At 45.5% G+C, this 20,061-nt stretch overlaps 1 protein-coding gene across 2 annotated transcripts in view; it reads right to left on the bottom strand.

Moving 5' to 3' along the window:
• LOC8037438 (endosome/lysosome-associated apoptosis and autophagy regulator family member 2) overlaps positions 1-20,061 on the bottom strand; it is a 55,630-nt gene that overhangs the window by 17,851 nt on the left and 17,718 nt on the right. For both annotated transcript variants that reach the window (XM_042291686.1, XM_042291687.1), the window contains exons 2-7: positions 5,983-6,350; positions 4,199-4,346; positions 3,218-3,307; positions 3,019-3,127; positions 2,766-2,915; positions 2,023-2,292 (exon numbers count right to left, since the gene is read on the bottom strand). In XM_042291686.1, coding sequence (XP_042147620.1) covers positions 2,023-2,292; positions 2,766-2,915; positions 3,019-3,127; positions 3,218-3,307; positions 4,199-4,346; positions 5,983-6,350 — 1,135 coding nt within the window. The remainder of the gene's footprint in view (positions 1-2,022; positions 2,293-2,765; positions 2,916-3,018; positions 3,128-3,217; positions 3,308-4,198; positions 4,347-5,982; positions 6,351-20,061) is intronic.

Below are 20,061 nucleotides of genomic sequence, written 5' to 3'. Positions count from 1 at the left end.
AAGAAATATGAAAATTGCAACCACCTCCCGTTGACTTCCAGTTATTTTTTGTCAAAATTAGGCAATGTGACGACACAATTATGCACAGGGCAACTTTGTTCTAATATAAATGCGACAGTGAAGTGTTTTGTAAAGGAAGTCGAACAATCTCAGGTATTTATTTTTATCTCTAGGATCTGCGCTTCATATTAAAGATTTCAACAAAATATGTTTGAGCAATTTATATTTTGCATAAAAGTTTGGCAGATATTTTCTTTGAGAACGACAAAATCGTGCGCGGAAGCTACAATTTTTTTTCATCTTCGCTTTTTATTTAAGTTTTTCTTTTTATGACCCTGAAACCTAATTCCGACTTGCCCACTAACAGCATTATAAATCTGGCAGAGAAGAAGGTCCTTCATCATATTTATTTCCTCTCTGTAGCGACTTACAATCGCTAATAAGGTACCTATTCTGACAGGGATTCTACTGGAACATGCATCAACAGAATTGCTCACGAAATGGTTTGTTGCCTCCGCACGACAACCGCGCCCTGAAAGATCGCGATGTTCGATTGGCTGCCATGTTTGCCGCGAAGATGAGTTCAAAAACAATAACGTAGATCAAACATTGTCAATCATTATTTTGACCAAGCGTCATTTTAGATTTCGAATCAAGCTCCAAGGTTTGTTAATGAAGAAATGCATGCTTCCGCGGAAGCTAGGTCAGATTCCCCAAAAGTCAGGTCGCTAGCCGCGACGCTTAGAAAATGCTTAGTCAGCTTCGAAAAGATTTATAACAACAAAAAAAAAAGTAATCTCTAGGAAAGATTGACATTATAAAAGGGCGAATTTAAAAAGAAAGCAAGGAGGGGGGGGGGGGGGGGGGGGTCGTCCCCGCCCCCCTCTCATACCCTTCAAGGGCCAACTTCATTTGTATAAAATTACATACACCAGCTTTTTTAGGAATAAATGCTTAGTTTTTCTTTCGTGAAATGGCAAATATTAGATTATAAAAATATATTTGCATAATATATGGTATTTATATTAATTGTGCAATATTTGGACAATATATATATACAAGCTGGACGAGACTGACGAAAATAATCCCTGGAGAAGGGGAACAAGCGGGACAAAGGACAAACACAAACCTGCAAACAACAGCTAGGTGACTAGTGCGCCACCGAATAAATCCGCCTGGTCCGGGTATCGAACCCGGGACCTCTCGATTTCTAGTAGAGCGCTCTACCGACTGAGATAATCAGGGGTTGGATGTCAGTAGAGCAAACGGGTTTTATCAGCTGCCACCAGTCTAACACCAACAAGGGTGAAGTTTGCATTTGAAGGTTATGATGATAATGCAATTAAATGCAAAGATGCAAGCGAGCAGGACAAGAATGACGAAAATAATCCCTGGAGGAGGGGAACAAGCGGGACAAAGGATATTTGGGTAACGCTTCGCTCATGACGTCACATCAGTCTGTGACATCATGGGCAAAGCGTGCGACGTCACAGCGTCGCACACTTCACAGACGGATCTGACGTCACATTCGTCTGTGATGTCAGATATCTTTGATCCCCCTCACGCCCTCCCCCTACTCCCCCCCCCCAAAAAAAAAAAAACAACAACAACAAAAAAACAACAACAACAACAACAAACGAGTTTAGCTGTGTTAGAGACGCGTCCTCGACTGTTCATTTTTCTTCTACTTTGAAACTTTCCTCTTTTCCTGCCTCAGTCTCGGGCTAAGAACAAAATGGTAAACGAGTGCCTCTTTTTTTAGCTTGATTTCTAAATCCGCTTTAGCGTGAGGACACTTTTAAAAGACTCAGCGATGCTTTGAAAAGACGCGGCGACGCACGCCAGGAAAGCTGACGCTAGACGTCAGCGTCTGCTGCGTTCCACATAAAACGATATTCCGATAATGAGTTTGATCGATACATCAAAATACGACTGCAATTTTCTTTTACTTGTTTTTAATCTCGTTGAAAATTTCCGACGGTCGAAAAGGCAATCAGGAAGGCCGATCGTGCTTCGCTCTACCTTTGTAGCCGTCCGAGTAGTTCCCGGGCGGGCAGTAGTCGCACATGTACTTGCTGCCGTGGTGCATGCCCGGGTTGCAGGGCGGGCAGGGCACCTGCTTGCCGGACACCGGCAGATGCACCGAGTCCTGGTGGCGCTGGTCGCACACCTTGGGCGACACCCACTCGTACGACACCGTGGTCTGGTTGTTCCGGTCGCAGGGGCTCCGCGTCTCGAAGTAGTCGTCCGAGGTGCACGGGGGCCGGGTGCCGCACTCCGACGAACCCGGCACTGCCGGGCACAACAAGCAGCCCCGCTTTAGTCACTCTATTTATTTAAATAATTAAAAGCGATACACTAGTAGTTTCATTTTGGAACTTTAATAGTGTGCTTACACAGTTTTTAGAGTAAAAACAGTCAGTGAGGTGGAGCAAGTTATATAGATTATGAGTAGGTGAACACAATACGAGTGGGAACCAAATATAAACCGGAATTTATTATTACAAAGACGTGTATTTATCACGGTGTAATACGCCAAAACAACAGGGACAAAACACGAAGAAAGAACTAGACAGGACGCGGCCATCCTTACGTGTATTTATGTTTGCACGTCCAAATTTTAGTTACGTTCAAAGTACTCTCCTTCTGATGCATTACAGTTGTCGGGACATGTCTTACAATAGTCATAACAGACCGTATCTGCAGACGGTCTTTTGTAGGATGTATCAGCCGTGTGGCCTCCGGCGACAGTCGAGTTCACTCACGGGCAAACTGCTCGGCTCTGCAAGGGGTGCACTGGGAAGAGTCGCCTATGGAGAAGGTGTTGATCGGACAGGGCTTGCACTCCACCGCTCCTTCCTGGTCGCTGAACGTGCCTGGCTCGCACGGCGTGCACTCCGACGTGTACGCCACTCCTGGTGGACCGGCACAGCGTTTGTCACGAGCCAGTCCAAGAACTTCCGTTACACCGGCCAATGAGCGACGCCAGTTGGAAGAATTTTAAGGTTTAAAGCTCACCACTTATTTCGATGCTCTTGATTTTGACGGGCCTGTTGCTCTTGCCTTCGCCAGCGTCCATCCCGACCGTCTTCCAGTAGAGAACGTTCAGCCCCGCTTGGAGGTTAACCTGCGACGGCGGCATTGGTCGAACAAGTAGGTCGGAACGCTCGAAACCGAATCTTCGAGTTCACCGTGGCAGGAGACTCTCGACACTTACATTCATCGTTTTCCACTTGCCCTCTTCCGTGGTTTGTGGCCACTTGTACATCTCGGAGTGCTCGATGCTTTTGCACTGGTCATTCTGCGCCTGCACCGAGAACACCAACCGCAAAGTGGTTTACTTAGTCAGAGAAAGCGAGATGCTACCAAGGTCCATTCAGGCCAACGACTATATGCGGATGCTTCATCCTCAGGTTCCGCAGCAAAGTGCTTCGTGCGCATAATAAGCAGGATTGAATGGGAGCGCAGGATGCGAGCATGAAGCATATCCCAAAGCCATACAGTCGTTCCACGTTTTGTCTTTTTTACTTCTATATTTCTTCCATACAGTCTTTTGTAATGGCCTGGCAATTGAGCGATTTCACATTTTTAAAAACTATTAACTTTCCTCATTGGATTATCTGCAATGGTCCTATCTTATTCGCTTTCTCCCTCTCTTTATTTGTGTCACCTTTGGTCCTCGAGATCTGACCACACCAAATTCAAGAGCGTTTTTGAGATATTGTTCCCAATGAACAATATGTAGTAAACAAAATATTATCGTTTGTGAGCTATTCGTAGAAGAAATCGATTGCAACTGAGCAGCTCTTAATTAAATCAGCCGGTATTTTTTCCTTTTTTTTTCCTGAACAACAAAACAGAGGACACCGTTTTTATAGGTAAAACGCTTTTTACAATATTAAGTTCATTTCAAATGAAAAAAAATTCATTTGCTCGAGAACATACTTTTACTGGGTAGACTGACCTTTGCATTCTAAATAGCACCAAGGTTAGTCTCTTCTCTTTTGCGTGAAAGCAAACGTTTCGAAGCGTACATCACTTTATGTTTTCGACTGGACACCCCGACACGGGAGTTTTCCGTAAACACTGGACACTGCACTGGGCTCCGAGAGCTGATGCTATTAAGGAACACAAACATTAGTTCAAAGTCCTCCCTCCCGAAGCTAACTCGACGAAAGAGCGGAGTTCTAGGGCTAACCTCGAAGTTGAAGATGACCGTGTCGTCCGTGTATTGGTAAACGTAGGTGAGCACACCCGGCTTGACCAGCTTGGCCGAGTACGTGAGCACCGAGACACAGGGACCGCCCAGCGAGGCCACGTACGGAGAGAACGCCTTCCAACCGTACCTGCGACGAAAGAGCAAACAGGGCGCTATTGGGAACGAGCGCCACCAAAAGTCAGCCTTTCACAATTGATCAAACGCTCACTATGGCGTCTTGAGTATGACGAATTCTACGTTAATTAATCAATATAAGACGAATGTCAAGTTTTTAAAAAACCTGTAGATGTTTGAACGTTGGCACCTAAAAACTATGTGAATGAGTTTTTTTTTTTTTAATTTTATCAGTATGAGCGATTTGAATTAGCTCCCTCACTCAGTTGTCGTTTACAGTTGAGTGAAAGCCCGCTCGCAGACTTGCGTTGGCTTACGATCGAGTTATTGCGATCTCTTGCGACGAGGAATAACACCGGCAAGCTGGGGCCATCATATGAGGTGGCCCTGGAATGGCATTTCACTAGAGCGAAGGTTTTGCGATATTCGCGAAATCAAATGTGCGTACTATCTACGCAAAACGGTCGTTTATAACACCGTCAAAAGGTTTTATAGTTCGGAGAGAAAGAATGCTGCGCGCAACAAATAGGAGATAAACGGAAGTCCCAAGTGTTCCACGGCTACCCGCTAGAAGGCGCCAGAGTGTTCTTTCGTCTTAGAGAGCCTAGATTGAGGAGAGAATTTAACTCAGACAATGGGGAGCGTTTGTAATTTAATGGCGGATTCCTCCTGCCAAAATTGGTCGCAAGTGCCAACACGTCCTAGACTAGGAAGGCCTCAGCACTTGAGTGTCGGGATTCAAATATGGCGGAAAGGAAAGGTCAGGGTCTCTAAAAAATTAAAAGCATTGTATAATTTTCTAGCGCAAATAACAACTCTAGGCCAAAAGGAAGATCGGACAACTATTTTTTTGCTTTTAAATGCACCTCTGTGATATTTTCATTCAATAATGCAGTAATTACATGCGTTTTCTACGCCAACCGTGTTGGTACGGTGATCTGTAATGCCGTTTTCAATCCTTCTTTATCGTGTAATTTTTGGCTAGTATTCTTCATAAATAATCCATCTTGGATAATTCCATAAATCACAATTTCGTGCTTAAATGTAATACCTATCTATCTCCAAACCTCGTTATACACCTACGCTGTTCTTGCATTTTACATAATTGATTTTATGTAACAAAAATTGGCCAGTCTAAGAAAATCAGCTTCCTAACCCAGACGTTGTGCACAGCTGGCATTTAAGGTAATGAGCACGCTTGCATCAATAGTAACTCCTTGCTATGACGGTAAATCCATGCGTGTTGCCTTCTTTTTCGCACTCATAGTGCGGCCCCGATGGCAACACTATGAGCGCGAAAAAGAAGGCCACACGCGTGTGCCTTCTTTTTAGTCTTCTTCGGCCATGCGGAAAGAGCGCCGAGGCCTTCCTGGTCTAGGAGGTGTTGCAAGTGCACGTGCGCCGCGTTGTCACGTGGATAGGAGAAAAGCAGGCGGAAAGGCGGAGACACTTGCAGACGATCAACGCTTTTGCGACTTCCTCGCAGCTCGTATTACAAACGCGGCCCACAGCAGTTGGAAACGCTGTAATCTAATCACAAGAGGTTTCAAGCAACTTGGTCACCAGCAGTCGCAAGTGGGTGAACCAGCCTCGAGGTACTATTCCGACAACTTTATCCCTTCTCTGAGTACATCCGAATGGAAGCTTACAGGGAGCAGTTGAGTACGGCTTCCGGAGCCGCGTTGCCCGAGCGTGCGAGCGGCGGCGGCATCAGGGGCGCCTTCCTCTTGAAGCTGGACTCTATGGCCTCGCTGAGGACGTGCATCCCGGCCGGCAGCTCGCCGTCCCACTGGTTGAAGCGGAGCCCGCCGCCCAGCGAGTACTTGCCCGCGGGGCACCGTACGCACTGGAGCTTGGTCCTGTCGAAGTACATGCCGGCCCCGCACGACGTGGTGCAGTCGTCCACCCGCTGCGGGGCGTTGGGGGCGCCCCCCACGCAGGTCTGGGGCCGGGGCACCGACACTCGCCAGCGACCGCCCTGGTCGTCGCACTCGGTGAACTCGTAGTGGAAGTCCTTCTGCAAGACACACCAGGAAGCGAGGACGTTGGAGAGCGAAACGGACCACGAATACGCGAGAATTCAGATGAGATCACTGTGTGATGACATCGCGAAACATATAAAAGAAGAAAACGATCGGCGGCTCCGGAGAAGAACATGCAGAGGCGGGATTAACCAGCGTTGCTCCTAGGCCCCAGCACCTGAAGCCACACCATTAGAACCGTACGTCCACAAGGCACACTCGAGAACTCACCACGAGCCATTGCCGCGAGTCTGAGAAACGGCGAGGGATCCGAACGGCAAGTGACTCTTTTCTTAATCCTATTCATTTTGTTTGTTCACTTTTGTTTTATTGTTTGGAATGTTCTATAACTTTTTTTTAAAATAGGACCTAACATCGCACACAGGCGGGATGAAAACAGCTGGGAGGTTTTTCAAATGTCCTGCTTCCTGCGGGAGCTTCTTAGCTTCGATAAGACTTCGACGTCTCGTGAGCTTCCTGCGTGCGCGCAGCCAAAATACGACGGCAAACGAGCGGGTGCTGGAGGCCGGACATACGAAAGCTACACCCTGTTGTTCTAATCCTGCCAGCGACTAAAGCCGTGCACAACTCGGCACTCAGCCCCTTGCACCCCTTCGCCTCTGATGCTTCATTTCGCGTTCCCCGCCTCGTGATCCAGACAAAATCGTGACTCGGTTTTTTACGCGCATTGCTGTCTAGTATAAAGCTTGTCCTCTCCTTTTTTTAAAGACTTTTTAAATTTTATGCATGTTTTATAGTCATGTGAGAATAGCGGATTTTGAGTTCGAAGCGAAATTCATGCGAATAGTGGTTTTGGCCGAATAATTTCAAATGCAATATAGAATAGCTTTTAGACGCCTTTCACTCCCGTTGCGCCATGCTTAAACAAAAACCCAGCTAAACTAGGGAAGATTGTTTCCAGGCTTTTCTGCCTGTCCATTTATGAGCTAATTTTAATTTTTCTATACTCATGGACTGTGACCTCAGGAAGTCTCATGCCCTGGGATGGCCGGTAAACGACGGATTTGACATCAAATTAATCCTATAGAGCTGCCCAAATATGCCCAATCGAGTTAACTTCAAATTGATTGTGGCGTGTTATCCCGTTGAGTGCGCTTCACACCGAGCATCGCTGCACTGCGGAGAACCAACACCCGCAGAGCTCGCTTCCGCGGGTGTTGCTTGTTCGCAGTGCACAAGTGCTCGGTAAGAAGCGCGTTCAACGGGGCTGACCCACCGCGATCAACACTTCGAAAAATACGAACAGTGCAGTTCTTCTCGAAGCGAATAAAAAAAAAATGTATTATTCGAAACTACTATTCGAAATTTCGAATATTTGCGCAACCCTTTTATACTTTATGAAAAACAGCATGTTATCCAGAATACTCTTTCCGCGAGAATACGATGATGGCTCCATGGTCACTTTCGTTTAGTGGCACGCAGTCACGCATAATGCCGGAAAAGCTATAGAGCTCGCATTGCTACATTATTCCGTCACAACTTTCACGGGGTGCCGCACGTCACATTTGAGCATGTGGAAGAAGGCAAACGTTAAAACAGTGCAATTTGGACGCTTCCAATTTTTGAGTGCAGAATAAAGCACACAACGAAATTTGTATTTCATTGATTTCATTTCAACATGACCAACCAACTAGCCCAACTACACACCTTCTTACAGAAAACCGTATCAACAGTTTCACGGACACGGATGCACTAGCGCTCAATTTTCACTCTGGGTTAGCATCCAATGTGTGTTATTCTATCTTGGAGTTTCAGAGCTGACCTAAAACGCCAAAAATTGCTCTCCCCGTGTTTGTTTCGTCCTCTTGTTTAGCGAATAACGTGGAGGTTTAAACGTTTGAACCTGGCGCTTAACGTGGAGGTTTAAACGTCTGAACCCCTACACACAGTGTCAGAGCGGGAGAGCACGCCGGAGAGTGACGATGTACATTGAAATGATGCAACCTCATGAGCGAGCAGTTGACTTTGCACGACCCCCATCTAGCTTTGTTTTAGTGGTTCTTAGGTACACGATTAATGCGCACTGTAAAAGATTGCGGGTTCTTTTCTTCTTCTTTTTTTTTTTTGTATAAGTAATTGTTACTTAAGCCAGTGAAGTATGTGCACGGCTCAATTCCGAGGGAAAGAGGGGGTAAAGCTAACACACCGCAGAATGCACACATAGTGAGATACAATCGTTGGAGGAACGTCAAGCGCGTCCAATGCAAAGGTGCACGTTAATGAAGCCAATTCCATTACGGATGATGAAAGATTGAGTGTAGCCCGACAAGACGTGACCCACTATATCACTGATTGTTACGTTTTATTGCATTTTTGGCTACCGCGCGTTATATTTGCACTTGTTATGTCTAGCATTACCGTGAATCGTACGACTCAATACTTGTCCGGTAGGTAGTAAATGTTTTTTTTTTTCTTTTTTTTTTAGTTCATAAAACGAGTAAGATACGTGCTTGCGAATCCGCCAACAGATACGCTTTCTGACGTGTGTAGCTTCTGCCCTACGCGTCGACAGGCTGCGATGTTCCCTCCAGTCATAGACTGCGAAGTTAACTCGAAGAAAAAGTTAGCAATTAATTACAAATCAAATAAAAAATTGACACTGAATTTTCGCAAAATGCGCACGTTCGCAAGGTGGCAATTGTATACCCCGCACTCCAATTGTATAGGATAGGAACTTTACGGGAGTACTTTATTTCTCGTCGTTCAAATACCGTCGTTGGCAGAGAGAAATTAAACTATGTTGTTTTTGTCGTTATTGATTTGCTCGCGAAAGTCTGAGTAGGCGCAAGGCAGTGGAGGCTGCAACCGCGAGCCCCTTGCTCAAGGTTGCTCAAGGACGAGCCTTGGCTGTACCAGAGTCGTCGAGCCAGCTACGCTTTAGAGTAACCACACAACATCAACACATTGTCGCCAGTTATCCGAAGCTTGATCTGAAATCGCACGAAACGGTTTTCCGTCCTCCCGAAATGTTAAGTCAGTCCGCGACAGAGCAGAACCGTATCGCTTGAGCTTCCTAACAGCGTATCCCCTAAAGACCAACACGCGTCCCTGACGTCACGCAGCTGCGGTGGCGCTGTCGACGGCACTGCGCATGCGCAGACGCTTCCCTTCACGCGAATTCGGTTTCTTCGCACGCGCAGTGCCCACACCTGATGTGGGCAAACGCCGGCTTGTTTGTCAACATCGTGTCGGTCTATAAGATGATGAAGTAGAATTTCTTAATCCTTACCATCGCCAATTGCGCCCGGAGAGCAAGTCGTCTGCTTCTTGCGCAGGGGTTCCGGTGACGTCAGAACGACGTCGAGCTCTGATTGGTTTTCATTGAAAGGATAGTGGGTAGACCTCAAGGCTAGATGCCTTGAAATCTACTCACTGTTTTCTTTCAATCAGCCAATAAGAGCTCGTCGTTCTGACATCATCGCAAACCCCTGTGCAAGAAGCAGACGAACTTCCGCTCCGCAGAGCTTCCTGAGTGGCTCTAGGCTCTACGAACTCTGGCGAACAAAAAACAACTGCCGAAACTATGAGCTTGGGTTTTTAGCAGGTTGGAGAATAACATTAAATATAATTTAAATCATGATTCAAATCGTGATTTAAATCAGACCGGTTTTACTATGATGATGTAAATCAAACATTTCCCGCAAAAAAGAATCCAGATTTTTTTTTATCGACTGTTTATCGTTTTATGATTATTATGCGCATTTGTTTTGTATTTAAATCGAAGAGTAACCGAGCAAGAAAGGACACATACTAAGCTGAACACGAGCAAAAAAAAAAAAAAAGTGCTCTTCTGAGCGAATACCTTTTCACTTCGTGTGTCAGCTATGTAACGTCCTACAGCAACAAAAGCAGAAAGCAAAAGGAAGAGCTAAAAGCTAGAAAAGTATTGCCCTCTTGCACTCAAGTCAGAGCAAGAGAGCATAATCAAATAAAGCTATTTAACTAACTAAAAAAAAAACTTTTGTTTTATTATGGCGGGGATTACGCCAATAAGAAGTTTATTTATTTATTTATTCAAAATACCTCAAAGGCCCGGTGGGCATTACATGAGGGGGGGTTATTTTCCAACAAAGGCATACAGTACAACGCAAAAACATCGAAACAAAATAATAACTGAAATTAGAACATACTGATGTGCGACAAATGACGACAATAAGCACAGGACAATAACTAAAAGTAGTTGAATCAGTCATGGTAAACACTTTGGGACAAAATAACATAATACAATGCTAATAACAACGGAGCACCGAAGAATGTCAGCTTGCATACTAGCCGGGGATGAGAAAGAAGTTAGTAAGTGCACTGCGGAACATTTTTGCATCAGATATGGTGACAATGTCGTCGGGAAGACCGTTCCAGTGTTTGATGGCTTGAGGAAGTGCTGAGTTATTAAATGCTAACGTTGAACCAAAAAGGCGTTTAAAGCTTTTGCTGTTATTTTGACGATGTGAGACTCTATTCGGTGGTTCTAAAAGTGATGAGCTGGAAAGACCGGGGTTATAATGCAACCGATGAAGTAAGCAAAGAAGTGCGATTAGTCGACGAGTCTCGAGGGGATGAATAGAGTTATTTTGTTTAAGAAGGGAGACGCTGGCAAATCGGGAATAAGATGATGATATGAATCGGGCGGCACGGTTTTGGACAGATTCTAACTGGTTAATTAAGTACTTCTGATGAGGATTCCAGATAGGTGAAGCGTATTCTAGTTTTGGGCGTACGTAGGTATTATAGGCTAGATGGCGTAGATGCGCGGGTGCGGCTTTTAGGTTTCGCTTTAGGTACCCGAGAGTACGTGACGATTCAGCAGTTGTAATGTTAATGTGGGTAACCCAAGACAGATTCGAGGTCAGATGCACGCCGAGGTACTTGTAAGATGAGACAGCAGGTAGAGAAGCGTTATTTAGGGCATAACAGAAAGATGAGACTGAGCGTTTCCTAGTGAATGAAACCAGGTTACATTTATTTACGTTTAGTTGCATTTCCCATTTTACACACCAGTCGAGGACCTTGTTAATATCACTTTGTAGGATGTCATGGTCAGTTTGGTTGTTAATTTTTCTATACAACACACAATCGTCAGCGAAAAGCCGGATTGTAGATGACACGGTGTTTGGAAGATCGTTAATGTAAATCAGAAAAAGAAGGGGCCCAAGGACTGTGCCCTGTGGGACACCAGAGGTTACATCGGTAGTCGTAGAGTGAAAGTTGCCAACCACAGTAAATTGCTGTCTAAGGGTTAAAAAGTTACGTAACCAAGAGAGCGTGAGGGAATCCAGGTTTAGAGCAGAAAGTTTGGATATTAGGCGACAGTGGGGTACCCGGTCAAATGCTTTAGAGAAGTCTAGGAAAATAGCGTCGGTTTGAGAGCCGGAGTCCATGTTAGTATGAATATCGTGGGTGAACTCGAGCAGTTGTGCTTCGCATGAGTAGCCCTTCCGAAATCCATATTGGTACTTGTAAAAGAAGTTGTTGCTTTCAAGGTGTCGTATGGAATGGGAAAATACTATATGTTCTAACAATTTTGACACGACACTGGTTAGGGATATGGGGCGATAGTTAGCTACAGATGATTTATTGCCAGACTTAAAGACTGGAACGATCTTCCCAATTTTCCAGTCCTCAGGAATGGAACAAGAAGACAAAGATTGTTGAAATAACAGGCACAGTAGCTGCGAAGAAATTTCACTGGTATTTTTCAGGATTTTAGAACAGATGTTATCAGCACCAGACGACGTGGATATATCAAGGTTACTTATAAGTTGACTAATACCGGAACTTGTGATAGAAATGGGATTCATGAATGGGTAATCAAAATCTGCCACAGGTGGAACGTTCGATTGGTCCTCTCTAGTAAATATTGATGCGAAGAATTCGTTAAAAACGGAGGGACAGAGAGCATCAGCTACAGGGTTCCCGGTATTATCGGATAAGGAAATAACCTGGTGAGATTCCTGCGGTGATATTATTTTCCAGAATTTTTTGGGGTTGTTAGTTAGAAGGGAGGGTAAGTCGGAGCCGTAATATTTTTCTTTGGCCAGGATAATAGTGGAGTCGTATTCTACCTCGCAATTTTTATAGTTTGCCCACGCCTCAGGAACATTTGACCGTTTAGCAAGGCGAAATAGTCTTTTCTTTTTTCGGCTTAGGATTTTAAGGGATTTATTGAACCATGGTTGGTTGCTATTGGAGTGAATGTGGACTAATGGGACAAATGCATCGATTAGTTCAGATATTTTAGTCTTAAACAGGTGCCAGTTTTCTTCAACAGTTCTATTTTGAAATCCATCAGCATAAAATGGAAAAAAGAGAGAAAGTGCTTCGTTAATTGAGGGAAAGTCGGCTTTGTTATAATCACGAATTTGCTTAGTCACTGCTCGCTCCATATCGGTATGAAGATTAATGCTGACATTGATCAACTTATGATCACTGAAACCGGTAAAAAGCGACAATGAATGAACAGACTCGGGATTTGATGTAAGAACTAAGTCCAAAATATTGTCGCCACGTGTCGGTTCATTCACAATTTGTACCAGGTTAAAGTTTTGACATACATCCAGGAAGTTTATTTCCTGCTGACCATGTGAAGTTTGAGTGGACCAATCAATAAGTGGAAAGTTGAAGTCACCAAATAAAAACAGGTTCGCGTTTGGAAAGGCCTGGTGTAGGGCATAAAGTTGATCATGAAGTATGTTGATAAATTCGGGGCCACTGTCAGGGGGACGATAACACACACCCAGGATGTTCTTTTGGAATGAGGAATATAAGCTAACCCAGATTATCTCTAAACTACAATCATTTGGAATCTCGTATGAAGGAATCTGTTTTTTAACGGCAATCAGCACGCCACCACCTCGCCTGTCCGGTCTGTCTCGACGATAGAAGTTAAACTCAGAACCATTATTAAGGATTTCTTTATTTTTAATATCAGGTTTCAGCCATGTTTCAGTAAGAATCGCGATGTCAGTATCAGTGTCGTAAAGATAGGAAGAGAATGCATCGCGTTTTGGTATCACACTTCGAATATTTGTGAATGATACAGTAAGTGCAGGGGGGCTTATGACGGGGAGAGAATTCGTCGAAACAGCACGTCGTGGGATCGGTGGCTTATTTTTCGTGAGCTATCTTGGCATGAGTTCAACGCAATCTGAGTCAGGGTTGTACATATAGATAGTGTTATCAATTTTTAGTTTGTCAAATGATAGTCTAAAAGAAACGTTTTTATTCTTAGCGAATTCGATTAGTTTCCTCCTTGCGTGGCGGACTGAGATAGAAAAGTCTTCTCCAACAGAAAAGGGTGTTCCTTTCAACTTAAAACCTGAAGACAGGATGCGGTCTTTTTCTTTGAATCTGGAAAACTTTACAATGATAGGGCGTTTCTTCTCAGTGTTAAATTTTCCAATTCGGTGGGCTCTTTCGATACTATCTGGGTGGATGCTGATTTCGAAATGACGAGAACAAAAATCGATCACCTTCCCTTCGGACGAGGCCCATGTCTCATTTGCATCATCGATGATACCATAAAATAGCAGGTTAGACCGACGAAGCCGATTTTCAGCGTCATCGCATCTATATGCCACATCATGCAACTTTGAAGAAATGACAGTGAGTTCACCTTCGGAGGCAGGGGTATTCTGCGTGGCTTTGCATCTCGTCAGTTCGGCCTCCAACTCAGCAACTTTCGCAGTTAGTCTTTGTATCTGCCCGTCCGAGACTTTTTGTTGTTCCTTTAGGGTTTTTATTTCCGAGATAATTCCTGCCTGACCATCTTCTATTCTCTGAACGGTAGCCAATATTTTTTCCTGTATGCCCGGGCTGTCAGTGACAGGTCCGGGGTTAGATTCTACATCGCCCGCCACTAGCAGCTGGGAGTGAGACAACATGGAAGCAAAGAAAGATTCAAATAATGCATAAACACATTGAAGAAAGGCTAGGGTGTCGGTGGGGCATGACACAGCAATCAGACAGTAATTACTAGATCGGCAACTAAGACTGGTGGTCCGATAACTAACCTGCAACAGCAGAAACGGTGAGCGCTCCATCTTGCGCGTGTCATGCCCCAAGAAGAATGCGTTCGGGGCGTCCTTATATACGGCCCCGCCGGTGGCAGACGATCCAGGTTGCCTGCACAGTGTCGCCCAAGCATCCAGAACTGGGTTTGGTGTCGTCGTTGTGTTGAAGAAGTCGGTAGGGGATCTGGCCGTGTCGCGTAGTCCAGGCTTGGCGCCGCCGCACAGTGAACTCAGAAAGACGAGAACCTGCAACAGCAGAAACGGTGAGCGCTCCATCTTGCGCGTGTCATGCCCCAAGAAGAATGCGTTCGGGGCGTCCTTATATACGGCCCCGCCGGTGGCAGACGATCCAGGTTGCCTGCACAGTGTCGCCCAAGCATCCAGAACTGGGTTTGGTGTCGTCGTTGTGTTGAAGAAGTCGGTAGGGGATCTGGCCGTGTCGCGTAGTCCAGGCTTGGCGCCGCCGCACAGTGAACTCAGAAAGACGAGAACCTGCAACAGCAGAAACGGTGAGCGCTCCATCTTGCGCGTGTCATGCCCCAAGAAGAATGCGTTCGGGGCGTCCTTATATACGGCCCCGCCGGTGGCAGACGATCCAGGTTGCCTGCACAGTGTCGCCCAAGCATCCAGAACTGGGTTTGGTGTCGTCGTTGTGTTGAAGAAGTCGGTAGGGGATCTGGCCGTGTCGCGTAGTCCAGGCTTGGCGCCGCCGCACAGTGAACTCAGAAAGACGAGAACCTGCAACAGCAGAAACGGTGAGCGCTCCATCTTGCGCGTGTCATGCCCCAAGAAGAATGCGTTCGGGGCGTCCTTATATACGGCCCCGCCGGTGGCAGACGATCCAGGTTGCCTGCACAGTGTCGCCCAAGCATCCAGAACTGGGTTTGGTGTCGTCGTTGTGTTGAAGAAGTCGGTAGGGGATCTGGCCGTGTCGCGTAGTCCAGGCTTGGCGCCGCCGCACAGTGAACTCAGAAAGACGAGAACCTGCAACAGCAGAAACGGTGAGCGCTCCATCTTGCGCGTGTCATGCCCCAAGAAGAATGCGTTCGGGGCGTCCTTATATACGGCCCCGCCGGTGGCAGACGATCCAGGTTGCCTGCACAGTGTCGCCCAAGCATCCAGAACTGGGTTTGGTGTCGTCGTTGTGTTGAAGAAGTCGGTAGGGGATCTGGCCGTGTCGCGTAGTCCAGGCTTGGCGCCGCCGCACAGTGAACTCAGAAAGACGAGAACCTGCAACAGCAGAAACGGTGAGCGCTCCATCTTGCGCGTGTCATGCCCCCGTTGTTAATAAATCTGTACCTTTATAGTATTTTTTCTTCCGCTTTATTGTCAGTGATCGGAAGAATTGATGAATGAATATGCCTCGTTCACCAATTACATCTACTGGTAAAAAAAATCACTATTTTTAGCTACAATGTTTTAAATCAAGTAATTCTAATTTAAACCAAATAAATCTAATTTAAATAAATTCGATTTAAAAACAATAAATCTAATTTTTTTATCATGATTTGCTTACCATGGTTTTTTAGCCTTCGTCGCGGTACACCTTAAAAGTTTAAACGGGGTACGTCCATCCTCTTTGATCGGCGGTTAGGCGTCGTCAACACACCGCAGAGTTTGTAGCTGCACGATGAACCGGGTGTCTCAGAGAGCGGCCAGGCTCTTTAAATCGACCGCAAAATTCGGTATCTTAACCTATCACTCTACAATTCTGTGCAGCGTAGCCCACAGGTGGTGCTTTTTTTTCTAAAAAAATAAAATTTGCAAAGAACAAACTTACCTGAGGAGAAGTAAGAAAAAAAAAAGGCTTAACTTTTATGGCAACGCAGCGAAGCCACCGGTCTTCAAATAATAGGGCGCCCTATTGTTTGAGAACCGGTGACTTTCGCTGAGTTTTCATAGGAGTTAAGCCTTTTTGTTTTGTTTTTTACTTTTTCTTCAGGTAAGTTCGCTCTTTGCAAATTTTATAGAAAAAATGCACCACCTGTGGGCTACGCTGCACGAAATCTTAGAGTGATAGGTTAAGAAACCGATTTTTGCGGTCGATTTAAAGAGCCTGGCCGCTCTCTGAGACACCCGGTAGATTAACTCGAATTGATGGATACCGCGACCGCTCTCATTTCCTCATATGATAAATACTTTAGCAGCACAAACTGGACCAAACTTGTAAAGAATCTGGTGTATATTTAATATTCAGACACAAGAAATTGGTACGCCTTGAAATACAGCGAATATTGTTTCCACACGGGTAAATTTGACCAGTGCAGCAAACACGTTTTCTCGAGACTCGAAGGTTCGCTTTTGTTTCTTTGTGGACAAAAAAAAAAAAAAAAAAAAGAAAACGTACCAACCAATTTCGCCATCGTCTGTCAACCTACGACATCCTATTTTCTCTCTTCATCTTTCTTTCTCAACGAATGGAGCTAACAGAGCGCAGACGAAGATCTGGTAAAGAGAAAAAAAGCAGAAGGTACAAGGGCTGACTCACATATAACATTTATTAAGAAAAACCGTAAAACGAAGAAAACAACCACGTCTATAAACGTTATCTCCTCCTTATGCGGATGAACATATGTCTGACTGACTATTTTTCCACGCACGTCCTTACTAATGGCATGTACTTCCAATCGTTTCGAAGCTCTTTGTTTTTTGCCTCTTATAATGAATGTGATATTTCTGAAGACGAACTAACACTTACACACAGCACAATGTAAATACCCCCCTGTCGTAGATCATGGAGGGGCTCAGACAAGACGGCTAGGGAACTATTGGAAACACACGCAATTAATAAGGAGGGGGTAAGAAATATGACGGCCAGACATACGTATGTGCATCAATAGAAGAAGGATATAACGTTTATGAACATGTGGTGATTTTGCTGGGGTAAAATTGGTTGCTTCCTTTGCGTTTTTAGAGCGCAGCTCTTAGGGGCCCGTTTCCGGCTTCAGCGGCGTCGGCGTCGCCGTAACCGCGAGGTCACGTGACCCCCCGAGGTCACGTGACCCCCCCCCCCCCCCCGAGGTCACGTGACCCACCCAGGTCACGGGACACCCCTAGGTCACGTGACCCCCAGAAGTCACGTGACCCCCTGAAGTCACGTTACCCCCTTGAGGTCAAGTGACCCCCTTAGGTCACGTGACCCCTGAGGTCACCTGACCCCTTCAGGTCACGTGACCCCCAGAAGTCACGTGACCGCCTTGAGGTCACGTGACCCCCTGAAGTCACGTGACTTCTGTGGATCACGTGACCCCCTAAGGTCATGTGACCCTTCAGGTCACGTGACCCCCGAGGTCACGTGACCCCATGAGGTCACGTGACCCCCTGAAGTCACGTGACCCCCTTGAGGTCACGTGACCTCAAGGAGTCACCTATCCCTCAGTAAGCTTCCATCTTCCTCCTCAAGAGCTGCGCTCTAACCGGCGTTACAGGGAATTGTAAACGGCTTTCATTTTTTTTTGTTTAATAGATGTTTATTGTCAGTCAGTACTCGCCCCATCTGCTCCTCTCTTCTCTAACTTGTTCCAATTTTACTCTTTTTTAATTTTTTTTACGCGCTGTGCATAATATCGCGACTCCAGCGACCAATAGGGGGCGCCACCACCAAACAAACATGGCGGCTGGGTCCAGGTCGCGTCGGCTCGGCCGGGCCGCCTGAACGGGTGGCGCATTGCATTTAACCGATTATCTTTTGTTTAATGCAAAATTTTTTAGGTATTTGAATTGAGACGGTTAAGTGTAGCCGGTGCACATAAACTTGCCGAGCATAGTTTTGTTTTCCCGGTGTTTTTTTGTTTTTTTGATGTCAAACTTTCGTTTCAGAGATTTCGTTCAAAACCGAAACTATGGGCTCCGGAGAGACGTTAATAGACTCTAACCAGTTTTGATCAGCTAAGGAAAGCGGCGATGACTACAGAATTGTTCCACCGAGAGTAATTTTCAACTAACTCGCATGCCTCGACCATGCGACTTATCTGTCCGCGAAATCGAGCTTTTGTGCGTATCCGCGTTTAAGAAACAGCTCCAGTCGTCTGCTCGGTCAACAACACAGGCTGCAGGAAAATTACGAAAATTAAGTAAGCGCTTTTAAGCCAAGCAGCATGTTAACCCTCTGGCGCCCCACTAAGCAGCTGATACTCGTATTTCAATTCAGGTTTTAGTAGCAATCGAGAAGTCATTTTGACGAATATACGGGTTTTGTATTATGTTACCTACTATGGGGGGGGGGGCGGGGGGGAGGGGGGGGGGGTTCCCACTAAAGCGATATTAGTATATTCTTCGGGTTGAAATATAAGCTTAGTTGACTAGCTATTAAGTGAACTACTGAATAGAAGTATATTGGACAGACGGAGGGTCAGCCAAATGGTTCTCAGCCAAATGGTTCTTGCCGGTAGCACGGAGACGAATCCGGACAAACTGAAGAGTCTTCATCGGAGATTCACGCAGAACCTGTCTGCATTGAACTTGACGTCGAATCCTGAAGGGAGAAAATTTGTATTTTTTGTGGCCGGTCAAGCTGAGCAATGAAGACGTATATTGCTGTTGGCTTTGACGGGGGTATAATATAAATATTGGAGGCGCGATCGATCATAATGCCGTGACACCTTCTAACTTTGTGAGACGCGTCTTCGACCTTTTGAAAGCAGATAATTTCCCTCATTAATCGTATGCAGCGAGCAGGTTTTCCGGAATCAAGTAATTGTGAAATCAGCCCAACTCCTTCGGTGTGGTCCAGAGGCTTTTTCGGCGAAAAGCAGCAAAGATGAATAGCCAACGCACCAACCGTCGGGGTTGCTCAATCTTGAAGCTAATCGAAGACAACCAAACTCAAGAAAAGCAGCTATCGAACCTTCCCATTCACTTGAGTGCAACATTGATGTTCCCTCCAATGAAACACCTCGTCTGTCGTCCTCAGTCCACTGTTCTACATCCTTGTAAAGAAACCACTTATCAGTTACCAAGTAGTCGTCACTTTGAATGTGATTCGAGACAGACAAGAAATCAAAACGTTTTTCCGTGATTCCTCTCCATTCAAGAAATCAAAAACACGCGACCTGTGTTGTGGAGTAAAATGGTCTTTCAAACACGTGATGGAAGGAAACAATCTGCTGAGGCTTCACCACACTAATGAACACTCAGGCAAACTTAAGAAATTTTCGGACCTTCGCCAAATTCCATTGTTCGCCACCGCGCCGACAACAGGTGTCCGCGAAAGCCACCAGAGACGCGGAGGGGCGCAAAAAGACGTGTTCCGGCTGGTTCCCGGTTTTCCCGCTTGGTGGAGTCCGTTTTGCTGGAGTCACGAATTCGTTGTAACCATGAACCAAGTCGCCCACGTCGCTACTTTAACTTTTTCTCAAAATATTATTCTGACTGAAATAAAAATGCTAGAGTGATGAAACTCATTTTACTTTCAATATTTAATAAAATGTATGGCAATTGACAAAACAACTCAATCTCTTTAAAAAAATTTTTAATGGCGGATATAAAATGATAGGAGACTTCTTCCAAGTTCATCTTACTGACATTGCTGTCCACGATCTTCGCCAGGATGGAGGTTTGAATCGTACGCGTTAAAAACGAAACTAGCGATTTCAAACTAGGAATACATGTTGCACACGTAAGAATGTTCAATTTTATTACAGACAAACCCCTCTTAAAAAAGAAACAGAAGCGGTTT

The sequence above is a fragment of the Ixodes scapularis genome, unplaced genomic scaffold (genome assembly GCF_016920785.2).
Source record: "Ixodes scapularis isolate PalLabHiFi unplaced genomic scaffold, ASM1692078v2 PGA_scaffold2__306_contigs__length_199485367, whole genome shotgun sequence".
In the NCBI taxonomy this organism is placed as follows: Eukaryota; Metazoa; Arthropoda; class Arachnida; order Ixodida; family Ixodidae; genus Ixodes; species Ixodes scapularis.
This window is presented reverse-complemented; position numbering and strand designations above follow the sequence as displayed.